Source organism: Phalacrocorax aristotelis, chromosome 16 (genome assembly GCF_949628215.1).
Source record: "Phalacrocorax aristotelis chromosome 16, bGulAri2.1, whole genome shotgun sequence".
NCBI lineage: Eukaryota > Metazoa > Chordata > Aves > Suliformes > Phalacrocoracidae > Phalacrocorax > Phalacrocorax aristotelis.
Window position 1 is genome coordinate 691,954 of NC_134291.1, and position 15,495 is coordinate 707,448.

Here is a 15,495-nt window from a genome sequence, read left to right on the forward strand (position 1 = left end):
GCCTATCGTTCCCAGCAGAGATCTTCACTTGGACGCTCCAGCACAGAAAAATATCTTCTGACACCTCTTTGAGAAAAAACCACTTAGACTCTGCCCTGGCCGGGGGGTGACCGGCGCCTCAGTTTGTACGCGCCCAACCTCCCCGTGCTCCTCCAAACGCGGCGCTGTGGGGGGCGGTTCCCACCCGAGGTCTCCCCCGGACCCCTGGCTCGCAGGCAGCACCCCCGGAGCACGCGCGTGCCCTGCCTGGGGCTGCGCCCGGCCCCGCCAGCAGAGCCGCCGGAGCCCGCCCGGCCCGGGCATCCCCCGCCGGCCCCCGGCCCGGGGTGCCCAGCCCGGAGCCCCTCCCTCGCCGCCCCCGCCGGACTCACCGTCAGGCTGCTCTCCTTGCCTTGCCGCCGCGGCGCCGCCGGGGACCCCGGGGTCTGTGGAGACAAACGGGGCGCATCGTCACGGCCGCTCTCGGAGCCCAGCATGGCGGGGGCGGGCCGCGCGGCCGGGCGCTAGGCGGACCCCATGGCCCCGCGGCTCGGCTCGGCTCGGCTCGGCTCGGCTCGGCACGGCTCGGCTCGGCTCGGCTCGGCTCGGCTCGGCACGGCACGGCACGGCACGGCTCGGCTCGGCTCGGCTCGGCTCGGCCCGGCACGGCACGGCACGGCTCGGCTCGGCACGGCTCGGCTCGGCTCGGCACGGCTCGGCTCGGCACGCCTCAGCACGGCACGGCTCAGCACGCCTCAGCACGGCTCGGCGCGGGAGCAGGAGGCGGCGCCGCCGCCCGTCAGGGCCGCCCCCCCCGCCGCCGCCGCCGCCGCCAGCCCCGCGGCCAATGGCGGGCCGGGCCGGGCCGGGCCGGGCCGGGCTCAGGGACCGCTGCAGCTCCTGCTCCGAGCCGGGCGAGGCGGGCCCGGCCGTGCCGCCTGCGGCCAAGCCCCGGGGCGGTTCCGGCCCCGCGCTCCGCCTCTCGCCGCCGCCGCGAGGTGCGGGGGGCCGAGCGCTGGGCTGTGCGGGGTCCGCAGCCCCGCGTCCCCCAGCCCCGCGTCCCCCAGCCCCGGCACCGCGCCCCAGCCGCCGCCCGGGGCGAGGGGGGCACGGCCCGGCCGCGCAGCGCCCGCAGGAGCCGCCCCGAGTCCGCTGGGGCCGCGGCAGGAGCGGCGGCGCGCCCAGGGCCCGCAGGCGCCGGCCGGGCAGCGGCGGCCCCCCCCGGGGCGCCCGTGGCAAGCCGGGCCCGCGGCGGGTAGCTGCTTTCTAGGAAGCCTTGGCCGAGGCCTGGCCCCGTGCCCAGCACAGTACAGCCCCACGTTGTTCTCAGTTGTGGCTTTTCCCCCTTGACCTCTTTCCAAGAAACGTGGCTGAGTTTGCCTGAGGGACCTTGCCAGCGTTTGTTTGCACCGTGGCAGCTGCCCAGGTCTAAGAAAGCCTCCTGGAGAACGCCTGCAAACTGCTCTGCAGCAGGAGCCAGCCTGGCAGTCAAGGCAAAGCAGCTTGGGATGGCCCGAGACGGGCAGGTAGGACAGGGACTGGCCAAAGTGTACCAGAGCTTGAGGGTGTGGAGAACAGCTCCTTGCAACCAACAGCTTATTTTCAGGTATTTTCCTTCCTAAGGACGCTTCTGCAAAAGCAGCCACAGCTCCTGGGAAGAGCAAGCTCCCAAGCGGGCGTGGACACAAGCTGCTTTTAGAATTAATGGCACCAGCAGGTAGTTTTAGATTCAAAAAGTAGTTACAGGTTCAAAGCAGGAATGGAGCTAGGACTTCAATTTGGAAAACCCTGTAATAAAGAAGGATGGAAAGAAAGTATCACAGAGGCTGTGGAAGTGAATGAGAAAAGCCATGAAAGGGATTTTTGTCAGCCTGATGGTTGAGTCAGCTGAGAAAACCAGTGCATGGCCGTGGACCCCCCCTTGCATCTCAGGTGTGAGTTCGACCAAAAAGGCAGCTAAAAGCTTGAGTCAGACTCGGCACCGTAAAAATGGAAAGTGGCAAATGTTGTACAGAGGAAGTTCTGGGGCAGTCAGTTAATCTGACCTGTGTGCCAAGCCAACGGCAAGAACACTGTGAATCAGATACCTTGAGAAATGAAATTTGTTGCACAAGGATTAGTGTAGGGTTTTTCAAAGGAAGTCACAGCCTGCAAGTTTATTTGGGTTCTGTGAAGGACTTGCAGCAGTTGCGTGGACAGGGAGTCTGGCAACGCACTGCATCAGCTCCTAAAACGCTTGTGACCTAGTTTGGGTGCCTACATGCTCTGCCTCCAGCCTGTGCAAATGGCTCGGAGAAGCAGCAGCACAGGACAGTTCAGTGCAAGATGTTTGATGTAGATGTGGAAGGAACAGGGAGTCCAGAGCACTGGACTGTGTCACGGGAGATGCCAGGGACCCACTGGTGGGCAAGCAACACCAGAAATGCTGACGTAGCTGAAACAGCACACATGGGGGCAAGGCTGAGGGCTACTACCTAGGAGGCAGTGGGAGAGAAAGTGGGTTGAGGCAAGGAGGGGCAGTTGGCGGACAGCACAAAATTTAGATCAAGAAATAGGGGACATCAGAGGGATGCTGAGAGCGACAGGCAACCCAGGTCAGCGCAGGAGCAGCACACGAACCAAACATGCATTCCACTGAGTAGTTAAGTAGTTGCACTGCAGAAGAACCTACCAGTTAATAGAGAAGTGAAACAGAGAACTCGGGTCTGGTACCGCCAGGGGAAAAACACCGGCTGGCAGGGAAGCACAACCCGACGGGAGTGCAACCCACCCGCTATCCAACTGTCGCTGTTTTGGCAGGCAGCGAAGAGGTTCATGGGGGAGCTGGAAGAGGCCCTGTGCTGCATCTGCAGTGCAGCAGGGAAGGCTCCCAGGGACATGAAGGGGTGCAACAAGAAGTGCCGGGATATTTATTGAAAATATGGGTAAACAGGCGGGGGAGAATGGCTGTCCATGAGTCAGTGTCTTGAACCCTACCCCGGGGATGATGAGATGGGTGAGGCACGGGCTATGGAAGGCACAGAGGAGGGCCTGTGAAAGGACATGCAGGAATGGATGAAGTAATTGAGAAAAAAGCTTTGGACAAATTCTTTGTGAATACTGTCTTTGGGAGGGAAGGCTGGAGCTGCAAGAAAATACAATGAGATACAGAGATGGGCAGATGTGCAAGTCTAGAGAGAGGACTGTGCTGGAGACAGGCCCAGGCTTCAGGCTGGAGTGGCAGGAAAATTTGTAGGCTTGTTAATAGGGACTGAAGTGGCCTGGTGGATTTTTCAGAAAGGAGCGATAGGGCAAAAAAATCCAAAGTATTTTGGCATTTTACACTGTTTTACCAGCTGGACACAAAGACTAACTATTCTAGATGCAACAAATCTGTCTGATCTGACAGTTTCTAAAAGAAAAGGCCTCTTGATCTCCTGCTCTGGGCAGATGCCTAAACTGCTTCAGTTGAGACCCATTTATTCGTGGGTACTGCTGTCTGGCTTTTTCCCCATAACTTACCTGGGGGTCCCCACTGGCTTTTCGGAGGCTCATGTGACCAGAGTCGAGCTGGTGTACTGGGGTCCCAGAAACATGGTAGCCATTCACTGTAAGAACAGACGGGGAGTTAGCAGGCTTGCTGCCAGTAGCAAATTAATAATTGCACATTTTAAAAACTAATCATGTAATTAAATACACAGACACAAATCATGGTGCCTTTTTCGAGTCACCAGTGTTCACTGCCTCCAGCCTAAGAAGCTACGGATGCTTTCCCCACCCCAACAGGCTGGCAACGTGATGTGCTAGCTCCAACCCAGAAACACCCTGGGACCAGACCCTACAGAAGCTCAGCCCATGGGCCCGCTGCAGCTCAGGATCCTGCAGCAGGCTCTTATCAGAAGTTACGACAGGAGTTACTGAGCTAGAAAGAGCTAAGAAAAAAGAGACCCCCAAACTCAAAACAGTTCCCCTAGCACTCTTTGGGGAAAATGATGTGCTTGAAGAAGCAGGGCATGTAAAAAGCACAGGTTTAATGGAGATGGGCTTTTCATGTCAAGAAAGCAAGCCTTGTAAGATGTTTGTGGTTCATGTATACAGCTGTAGAGTGCTTTATTTTTTAAATATTCTGAGCAAAGAATAATGGTCAAAGTAGGGTTAAAACAAGATACACAACTACATCACAAATCCTGTGGTCACAACAAAATGTGCAATCTTCATGCAATACTTCCCACTCAGCTCTGCCGATAGAGGGGCATCAGGTCGAAAAAATTCTGTGAAAAACATCCTTTAGACTGCATTATTTACAGTCAGCTGGCAGCAATGGCCTTTATATGTAACACTTTTTATTCTAGAGTAATTTTTGCTTTGTCTTTCTGCAGTACCCGAAGCTTTTCAGGACAGTTATGCAGCTGATTCTCTGTTACTTGATTCCCTGCACCTTCAAGTCAGAACAGAGGTGAAGCAGTCAACCCTGTAGCTACCACTTGCTAAAATGCTTCATTGTGCACATGTGCTCTGCGTGGAAAAGCTGTAGCCAGCCCACATCCCTCTGAAGCTTTTTGCGTCCCCTGCCCCGGCAGAAAGCAGGACTGGGAAAGGCAGCCCGTCCTTCCCTGACGTGCTGGGCCACCATCTGCCTCTGTGCTCTGAGGAAGGAGCCATCTCAGCCCTGAGCAGGCACTTCAGATAACCAACCGGCCAGGAAAGCCTCACCATGTCCACTGTGCTACACTCACATGTACATTAAATACACCTCCCATGTAATCACAGCATTTTCCTTTGCTCGGCTGAGTGGTAGAGAAGCAGATTCACTTAACGCAGTGTTCAGGCACAGCATCAAACAGTACCTGCAGAACTCTTCTGTGACACAGGGCTCTTTGGAGTCCCAGGCACGCTGCTTGGCCACTCCCAGGTCGTTTCTGTTGAAGGGAAACATCAATGTGAGGGTGATGGAGGCCTTGCACACACATCAGAGTTACGTCTGTCACACACACACAGTCTGACCCTCAGTGTTCTCTGAACCAGGTTCTCACCCTGTGAGGAAGGTGCCTGCACCTCCCTGCACTCCCCATCTCTTCCCATCTCTTTCTGCTGTTCCCAGCCGCTGCTCCCTTGGCAGCCAGCTGGGATGGGTGGGAACAGGGCAGACTGGGAGCTGCATCACTGGTTCTTCCAGTGCAGGTCTGCCCCAGGGCCGTGCTCAGGAGAGCAGGGGTACAGCTGTACGCACAGATCACTGCCTGTAAGCTGCTCCCATGACCTGCATGGACAGCGTTTCCAGGTGTAGTTAAATCAAGCCCAGCGCAGAGTCTGACCTGCAGCGTACTGCGGACGGAGCTGCAGCAAAGCCAGTCGGGACCCTTACCCTAGGAATCACAGAATCACAGACTGGTGGGGGTTGGCAGGGCCCTCTGGAGCTCATCCTGTCCTACCCCCTGCTTGAGCAGGCACACCCAGAGCAGGGGCACAGGGCCGCGTCCAGGCGGGGTGTGAATGTCTCCAGGGAAGGGACCCCACAGCCTCTCTGGGCAGCCTGTGCCCCTGCTCTGGCACCCGCACAGGGAAGGGGTTTGTCCTCATGTTCAGGTGGAAATTCCCGTGTTCCAGCTTGTGCCCGTTGCCCCTTGGCCTGGCGTTGGGCACCACTGAAAAGAGCCCGGCCCCATCATCCTGACACCCACCCTTCAGATATTTACAGGTATTGATGAGATCCCCCGTCAGGCTTCTCTTCTCCAGGCTGAACAAGCCCAGGTCTCTCAGCCTTTGCTCACAAGGGAGATGCTCCAGTCCCTTCATCATTCCTGTAGCTCTCCGCTGGCCTTGCTCCAGCAGTTCCCTGTCCTTCTTGAACTGGGGAGCCCAGAACTGGACGCAGCACCCCAGATGTGGCTTCACTGGGAGCAAGGACCAAGCGGTGGCAATGCCTTTGCCCTTGCTCTCCGCATTAAAGGCAGCTGTGAATCACTCAAAGATGTGGTTTTTGTGACATATACACAGGCCACAGCATTTTTTCCCCCTCAAAAAAATATTTCCCTGGCAGATTTCCTTTTTTCCACTTGGGTCCTTTAGCAGCTGGGATATGCACATGTATGTCACACCAGTTTTGATACTCAGAAGACTGCTGCTTCTTTTCCCCTCTCAGTTTCCTCTGTAGTTTAACTATTCTGCTCATTTTCTCAGCAAATGGAAAATTATTTTGACCACATGGTGAGTACAGAAGCTTTAATTGCAAAACTTTGTAAATGTTGCAAACAGCAGAAAGTGGAGTTGGAGCAGCAACTTCTGGAGAAGTCCAGCTAGAAAGCCCCAGCCACCATTGCTATTGAATGAACATATTGGTACCAAACGCAATAAATAATACTGACTGCCAATATGAAATATGAAAATAAGCAGGTTAGTGTAATCAAGTCAAAGGACTGCTTTGGCCACTTTTTATGGAACTGTCATTCCCCAAATCCCAACCAACAGCCATCTAAGCCTGCCGAACCCTGAAACCTTGCACTCTTTCAATATTCTGGATGGACACGGTCAAGCTGTAACGGGGCTGGAGAGGCTGAGAGAGCCCTTGGGCAGAACAGTTTAGGGGCTGGCTGTCAGGGCTTCCATCAGGGCACAGGAGGCCTCCTATCCTGGGTAAGTGCTTATGTGAGCAACGAACAGGATGCTAACGTGCTTCAAGAGCCACGAAAGGCCCTTGGGCAGGAAGGGAGCACTGTTTTATCTGCCCACATACACATCCATGCACATATATACGCATACCGATGTCCCCAAGGGCTGCATTAGGTTCCTTATTTCAGGAAAGGGCTCAGGATTACTCAGGGAAGGTGCCACCCCCCACACCCGGGATGCCCAAATCCTTGAGACACATGCCCTGCTTCCCACCTCCCCCGCTCCCCTTCTTCCCAAGCCACAGCAAACTTTTGCTTGCAAAGGAAAATGCTTTCATCTTTTTTTCCCTTGCAAGTGCACAACCTGGTTAACTAGAAGCTTTGATGGATCATAGGGAAATAGATAAATTTTACTCAGATTTTTGTGAATTGGGTAGTAAGCTAATAAATTCCATGCTAGGTCAATGAGGAAGAATTGAAACATGTTTTAACTAAACAGAAGGAAAATCAAATGCTAAGGGTTGTCTTTTATGAGTCAGCTTGGCTGGGCTTGAAATACACAAGCGCATGGTCAAATAAAGACAAATTCTTATTTACATTTATTGTAATGCAAAGGTAAACAATAGAGTGTGCTACCCACATTTCTGGTACATTCTTTTTTTAATAATGTAAATTGTTGAATAATGAATAATATAAGTGAATTGACTTGAAGACAAGTGTCTTTAAAGACCCTGTCTTTAAAAGAACAGCTTTTGGAGATCTGTGTGGAGGAGTTGCGATGTCCACTCTTGCTATGCCCAAGCGCAATCGGTGGGGTAACACGTTTTTGTCAGAACTGACACTGACATTAGCAGTAAATACTGTTACCTTCATACTTGGCTTGGATTTTTTTATGCAAGCATATCTGTCTACAATATTTTTGCATTTTTGAGACCGTACAAAGGAAAGTACCTAAAAACCTAACAAATATATTTGAAATGTAATTAATCAGTTAAAATTACCAGCTGCTTCTTGTAGCTGATCTCGACTTTGCCTGCTAGCTACTGTGGAGCCGGTGCGAAGTACCTAGTGCTTCCCCTCTGCCAGACCGAACGCCCAGATGCAGAACTTGAGGGCAGAGATTTTATAAATAGAAGAGCAGTGCCCAGTGGTTAGCATATTTGTGAATACAATCCAAAACACTCACTGTCTTCGATGCATTTTCTAAAATAAAGTAATTGTTGAGTTACGCACATGCAAAAATAAAGTAAAAAATGCTATAATAATGTGTAAAATAGAAATAACATCTTTTACTGGATAGGAAATTAAAAGAACAAGAATGGTTTTAACCCCATTTATTTTGAGTGCTCAGAGAAAAAAAATTCCGCTGTACAGAATAAGATGGGGATTATTCCTGCAGCCCAAGCAGGGATAGGAACTAACTGACCTCGGCAGGACTGCTCTGCTGGAATGCCATCTACTGGAAGCAACTAAAATTGCCAAGATAATACTGTAACATTACAATTTCTTTGTAGCTTAGTCATCATTAGAAGTGAAGGGGGTGGGGGGGCTGTGCTGTTTTTTTCCACAATTAGAAGAAACAAACAAAGTACGGGCTAGGGGCAAGGGAAGGAGTTCACTGCAATGTTAAAACTTATAACCTGGCCCAAAGGGACCAGGGTGGAGATTGTCATGGCTATACCCTTACATTGTTGTAACCTGTGATTTGAGTTGCATGTTGTAGGAACCACCTGAACCAACGGAGGACAAGCCTTTCAAGAAGCAGTGCAAGTGCAGCAGTGACCCGACCTCAGCTGGCTTCAGTGCCCAGTAACTCCACACAACACACCACCTCTCCTGTCCTGCGTGATCCCCAGAACAGATGGAGCCCAAAGCCGTGGAGTGGATGAACTCAGGGGACATTTTGTGGACATTTGTGGACATTTTACAGACATTTCACAGGGGTGGTCCATAGACTACGGGAATGATATCTGTGTGTTTTGTCAAAGGATGGGAAGCGGGGTGGTGGTTAATGAGAATGTATTGGATAGTGTGGGACCTGAGCGTGACATAAATGGTATGGAATAAAGGGATGAGAATGTGCTGCTTTTGGCTGTGATAGAGTTAATTTTCTTCACAGTAGTTAGTGTGGGGCTAGTTTAGTTTTGGATTTGTGCTGAAAACACCGGGATGTTTTCATTACTGCTGAGCAGTGCTTACACTGAGCCAAGTCCCTTCCTGCCCCTCACCCCACTCCACCAGCGAGGGGGGTGGGGGTGCACAAGAAGTTGGGTGGGGACACAGCTGGGACAGCTGGCCCCAACTGACCCCAGGGATGTCCCACACCACATGGCATCATGCTCAGCACATAGAGCTGGGGGAAGAAGAAGGAAGGGGGGATGTTAGGAGCGATGGTGTTTGTCTTCCCAAGTCACTGTTACATGTGATAGAGCCCTGCTTCCCTGGACATGGCTGAACAGCTGCCTGCCAGTGGGAAGGAGGGAGTGAATTCCTTGTTTTCCTTTGCTTGTGCACATGGCTTTTGCTTTACCTGTTAAACTGTCTTTATCTCAGCCCACAAGTTTTCTCACTTTTACCCTTCTGATTCGCTCCCCCATCGCACCAGGGGAGCGAGCAAGCGGCTGCGTGGGGTTGAGCTGCCGGCTGGGGTTGAACCACAATAGAAGTGAATGGGGGGGTGTGTGTGTGTGTGTGATTTTTTCCACAACTAGAAGAAACTAGAAAAGGCTTGATGAGAGAAAACACCCTGTTTGATACAGCCAAGAAGCCAAGACGGAGCCTCCTCTTGGAGTACCAAATGCAGCCATTGATCCTGGTGCTTGGAAGATCTGAAGACTACTTGTAACCCTGTGGTAAAACGATGACAGGTATCAGACAAGATTTTATATCCTGCTTAATTTTCCAAAGAGGATGTTGGAGACAAGATAAAACATCTCACCTGTGAGAGTGTAATTTAGCACTGGCAGACCAACACCGACAAGTTCTGTCCTCCCTTATCAGCCACGTTAATTATTCTACTTAGCCAGTGAGGGGGAGGAATAATCAGTTGCTTCCTTGTCACCCTCTGAACTGTGCAGGAGGTCTGTGAACAGAAAGAAGTCCTGCAACCCTGGGAGATAACTGGGAGTGAGTTACTAAACAGTAAGGCAATAGAAAGCCATTTGTTCAAACTGAAATTATGTAGTGTGAGGAAAAGTAGTTACAGGACCCAAGCGGTATGTGCCAACAGAACCAAAGAGGGTTTTCACAGATGTGGTTAAATATTTCCTCCCAAAGAAAAGCGGAAACCTGTGGTGTTTGGGGTAATAAAGTTCACTATGCATCTGTTTGGCAGAATGAGAAATGTCATGATGTGTCAGGCCTTCAGAGAGCCACGCACTCCGGGACCTCCTGTTAGTCAACAACCACAGCTCTGAGCAGGTCCTGATGCTGACAATATTTGTGATCAAAGTGTAGCAGCTGAGGAAGGAATTTTGTGTCCCTTCATGAATCCAGCAGCACTCTGTGGTCAAAGCAGCTGCTTTCCAGTCTGAACACAGAACATCAGCCAAACATCAGGCCTTTAAGGTCCAGCGTAATCCCTCCCGAATGTGCTTATATTGCTTTCAGGAATGGATTTAGTACCTCTGCACGGTATCACGTGTGGTGCTATTTTAGGAGGTAAATGCTCCATAATTTCATTGGCCAAACTACAAGCACAGGGCACAGCAAGCCAGAGGACCAGTAAGCCACAGGTCTGCTTACTGTGCAGAAACTTTCCCTGGTCTGAAGGATCTGTAGCAGCTACATGCCACCCAACTGCTGGTGCTATCTCATGACTTTATAAATAGGTTTGGAGTTTGCTTTGGTTTTAACAACAATAAATCTGTAATGCTGAGCAGCTCCAAACCCAGTTTCTGCCCTGAATAACGTGAAGCTGTGCAGGCTCACAGGTCACTCTGACATGGATGAAAACAGCAACAGAACAGGTTCCTCCTCAATGACACAAGAAGAAACCCTGCTGCTTCTCCCAAACTATTCCTGAAAACATGCAGAATTAGAAGTGATATTCACAGTAGGGTAGGACAGGCCCCACAGTCTTACCTCATCTTATTTGGATGCACTTTGCTCTTGCCAATGGCACGTAGGAATCACCCGTATGTGCAGTTGTTTACAAACCTCGTAGCCTCCCTTTGCTGCTCCACTGCATCTCCATAGGCTTTCAGCAAGGTTTGCTGCCTGTCCATGGCCCCCCAGAGTGCAAAGATTGGTTGGACCTGTGAGTTGAAGGGAGCGCAAACAGCCCTGCTTTGAAAACAGGCTTCCTTTCACAGCGCAATACTGCACTCCCCAGTCCAAACCTCTGGGTTGCTTGAAGCCGCCACACTCCAGCTGGCTTTGCTGGAAGCAAACCTCACCTCGCCAGCGGAAAACAAAGTGCTGTCAGTGCTCTCGCACCTTATCTCTCATTTCTTACTAAGATCATCCCCACAGTTGTGATGAATCAGAAAGGGTTTTATGGCACTTCATTTCTTGATATTGTGTGTGGGAGAAAACAGCCCAGAGGAGAGGCAGGGGGAGTGCGTGGGTTTGTGCACGTAAGGAGGGGAAACCACTTGCAATGCCCTGAGGCTGGAGTAAACCACTCAAAACTTTAGAAGCAGGAGTGGGTGAATGAGAGTACAATTAAAATGTTTTACTCCTGTTCCACAGAGGATGCGTAGCACAAGGATATTTTGTTTCACTGGAACAAGGAGGTCTCACCTCGACTCCAGGCCAGGAAGAACCGTCCTGGCTCTCCCCTCCTGGCCTCCTGCAGACCAGAGTCTGAGGGCTCTCCTGATTCAGCACAGCAGCTCGTCTTTGTGCTCCAGCGTTCTGGTTGAGTGAGCCCTGCAGTACTGGGGTCACCCACAGCAACATAAGCTCAAAAGGCCCAAACAACCAGCCCATGCACGTGCTTCTGAACTGATACAAGGTCCTCTACAGGGTGTTGTCTCATTGCATTGCGAGGCCACACTCCTTTGTGGGCCCCCCAGGGCCCTGACCTTTACTTCTTACTTTCATCCTCATACCTAATGAGACACGAAAAGCAGGCAGAAGTGACAGATCTCTCTGCACCTGCATGAAACGTGAGATTCAATCTCACAAGTGCTGAAACCAGAGCACCATGTAGTGCGTGAACTAGTTCAGCAGGAGCTGCAGTGTCAGAGCTGAAATCCAGCTCCATCCCACAGGCAGTTCAATAAAAAAGAGCCTGAAGCTGCCGTACAGCTTTTATCCTCGGTCCCGAAACAGTGCCATGGAGACAGGCCCCATCCAAGAGTTCTTGAAATATTCTGTCCATGTGTTGAGGGTAGAGGTGCTTCCTGCTACCTCAACAGCATGGGAAAAGCTGCTGACAATAGTCCTTACCTGATAGTTCAAAATGAGCATCTGTACCAGCCCCTCCTTCTCTGAACACCATGCGACAAAAGTGAGCCCTTCATTGCAGGCTTAGTAGTGATAATAATGCTATTTCCAGCACTTTCTGAGACACACTTTGCTTTCCAGGTTTTAGGCCACTTTACCAGGGCAGGTTTCTATACCACGCTTTAGCTAGGGCATCCTGTATGAGAGGGAAACTGTCACTAGAAAGTTTTATCTGTACAAGAAAAAATGTAATAAAAATGCTTGACATCTTAGGTGTCTCCAGAGATGACTTATTATTTGAGCTGCAGTTCACAAGTTTAGTTGGAGTAAGTGTTGACCGTAGCTGGTGAGATATGAAAGAAAAACCTCAACCCACAGACTAAATCCTTCCAAGCTCCTTAATTGATTCAGAGAGGTGGAAAAACATTAGGCAGAGGAAGTACTAGAGTAGGTTGCGGTTATATTCCTTCCATCCACTGATCCCTCACTTCGGGTCTAGCAAGTGCTTCAGAAGAGGCAAGAATTGTTGGCAAGTGGTGAACTTCCTCGCTGCTTTCCAGCATCACAGCACTGGTTGTCTTCAAGGAGAGACCCCTTTAATGCGTCTGGCTTCCCTGAGCCCCAGGCTGACATGGGCACCCTGGCTCTCAGGGACATGACAAGGTGTGCTGGGCGAGAGCTCCAGCAACATGCCAGTCTACCCAAACTACTGGGTCATCTCTCTCAAACAAATGGCATGCTTTCAGCTCACCTTGAGGTTGCTTTCTAATCAAGTAAAGATAAAATAAGTCTTGTTTATCCTCTGAAGAAAAAGAATTCAAGATTTGGTAAAGGTTGGAGGTAAAGTTACGAAATGACCAACTGTTAGTAATAGCCTTAGCGCCACCCTTAGCCAGATTCATTCCAGGCTGAGCTTGGGCTGCCAGGACAGATCTCGTGTGCATTTCCTCTGGAGAACTGGCCACTCTCTGTATTCACCCAGCTCCCTTCTCCACTCACAACAGCATCAGTGAAAATGCAAATATCACTGTGTGATTGCAGGGTAGGAAATTCTCTTGCTTAGTCTGTTGTCATCCTCCAATTACCCAGTGAAATGCAGCATTATTGAAATTGCTTTCATATTCTTGATTAAGGTCTGGCTTATGATGGTGCAGTAGGGAGGTTTCCTTTGCACCTAGGTGCTTCTTAATTTAATCCTTTTTATGAGCTTACAATGCTTAGAAACTATGTGTCTTAGGAAAGAATAGCTGAGTTTGCAACATACTGACGTTACAGTGCTCTTGGCCCTGGCATTGTGTAGAAGCTATGAGACATAAATGTAGTGAATGATATATTTTAGGATGGAGAACCTCAAAACACACAGAAGTCCCTTCAAGTTTCCGTGAGTGTCCTAATGACGAAGGTGTTGCATACAAGATGACCACAACCACCATTACCATCTCTTGTCTGCCCATGGTTGTGCCAGGCACTGCCGATGACAACAGCCTACGGACAAGGCACAAGGAGGACAAAGACTGGTGGAGTTTCCAGCTGTGTTTTCCAATGGGGCTTAGACATGTCAGCGCTTAACCACTCAGACCAGGACGTTTTAGCAGATACTGGTTTGGTGCCCTTGGGAGTTTACTTGCAAGACAAAGACAGTACCCCGCTGGATGGAAGGAACCCAGCTGCTCACTAGCCATAGGATGTTTAAGGTCTCTAACCACTAGGTTTGAGAGGGAAATGCAGTGCGTTTATGGCACTACGTTTTCAGCTTTGTTTGGGCACCGTCTAGAAAAGCACGATCTGTATTTTCTGCTTTTCCTGGGATCAGTAGGCAGGCTGCGGGTTGCAGTGGTTGCACAGAGACTTGTTTGGAATTAGGAACTTCAGAGGAAGAAAGGTGAAGGGTAAATCAAGATAAGCAGGAAAGGGTACCCGAGGACAGAAACAGAAAAGCTGGCTGGTGGTACCAGCAGGAGACTAAATAATATATATTTTTTCAGGCAGATGAAGAAAATTTTCCTAAAACTCTGAAGTGCTGGGCTTGAGATTCCTTTCAAGGAAACGACCACTTTCAGCTATGCTTTCCAGGTCTGCCTGAAAGTCCATGCCTCAGAGCTTGCTGTTCAGATGGCATTTTACTAATAATTGTGATGATGAGAATATATGGACCTTAATTAGGATCAAGGTAACATGAAAGCAGAATTCCTGCTTCCCAGGAGACAGAAAGCTGTTCAGTAATAGGAAGAACATAACACCACAGACCAGAAAAGCCTGGAAATAAGGACGCATCATGTAAGGCTGACTTCAGCTGAGAATGCAAGATGGCAGCAAGCCACATGCACACTTGTGTCGTAAGTATATAAGTAATTTTTAATGTGATGGACAAGGTAGCTGGAGTGCTATTGTTTGACTAATTCAAGAGGTATTACAGCTGCAGCACATCAGAGAATTGCTTCAGCATAATAAAATATTTTCCTGCTCAATCTACCACCCACGCACAGTTGTAAACCACTCCCAAAGACACTGCGCAACCATATGGTTAACCACATAGTAGCTGTACATTCTGGGCACATGGTACTTTTGAACTCAGCATGGCAGTATAATCCTAGGGCTCCCGTTTCAGAAAACACACCAAGGCCACCCTTGCCGAGCAGCCCAGAAACTTCCGCACAGTCCAGGTTATGTGTAGTATCCTCCGCTCTGCTGGTACCGTTCAGTCATGGCTTACAACAGTCTTGTATCTGAAAAGATGATTAACAGGATGTCAAAGCAGAGGAGGCTGCTCACCCCAGTCTTCTTAAAGATGGATAAGTACTTTCCATGCACAGAAGATGGTTTTAAGAGGCTATGTGAAGCATACAATTCTTTACACCTCTCAGAGACTGGCTAGCATCTCTATGCTCCCACCCTGACTGCTTCTCACCTTCTGTGCGCCTTCATTTACCTGCCCTACCCTATGTCTTTTCGTCCTTCCCCAACATTTGTGCCCAGAGTCATGTCTCCTGTCATTTGCAGTCATGACACAGAACCACAATTATTATGAGAAGAAAATGCCATACTAGGGAATTACTTTAGAAATATACGTTTGTTTCAGATGATGCCAGTGTAGTCCTGGGAAAGGGGAGAGGCTCAGCCCTAGGAAGCTGCATGAAGTTGCCAGCAGTCCTGGCACTGCCTGAACCAAATATAAAGCGTAAAGAAGTGCAGGCAGGGGAAAGCAGTGCTATTTTCCTTGCTTTGTGCTCTGAAAATGCCAGCTAGAAGTCTGCTGCTAACCCCCCAGAACAGCGGCAGGTAAATAGTTATTTCACAGGGACTGTCAGGTAGGAGATATCCAGGGCAGAAGTTATTTCACCTTACCTGAACCTGCCTCCAAATGACCCACAGGTTGTCCAGATGTACTCAGGGCTGAATGTAAACACCAGAGCCCTGTCTGTCTGCCCTCTCTCCCAGACAGGGTTTCTCCCTATTCACAGTCTTCCCATCAGCTCATATACATGAAAGGTTTTGAAAGCTTCACACAGGGTGATTTTGCAACCCAGACCAGCCTGGG

General features: G+C 50.2%; 1 protein-coding gene across 2 annotated transcripts in view; it reads right to left on the reverse strand.

Annotated features, from left to right (window-relative positions):
* Positions 1-15,495, reverse strand: part of GAS7 (growth arrest specific 7) — a 102,401-nt gene that overhangs the window by 34,284 nt on the left and 52,622 nt on the right. For both annotated transcript variants that reach the window (XM_075110892.1, XM_075110891.1), the window contains exons 3-5: positions 4,806-4,877; positions 3,481-3,566; positions 372-425 (exon numbers count right to left, since the gene is read on the reverse strand). In XM_075110892.1, coding sequence (XP_074966993.1) covers positions 372-425; positions 3,481-3,566; positions 4,806-4,877 — 212 coding nt within the window. The remainder of the gene's footprint in view (positions 1-371; positions 426-3,480; positions 3,567-4,805; positions 4,878-15,495) is intronic.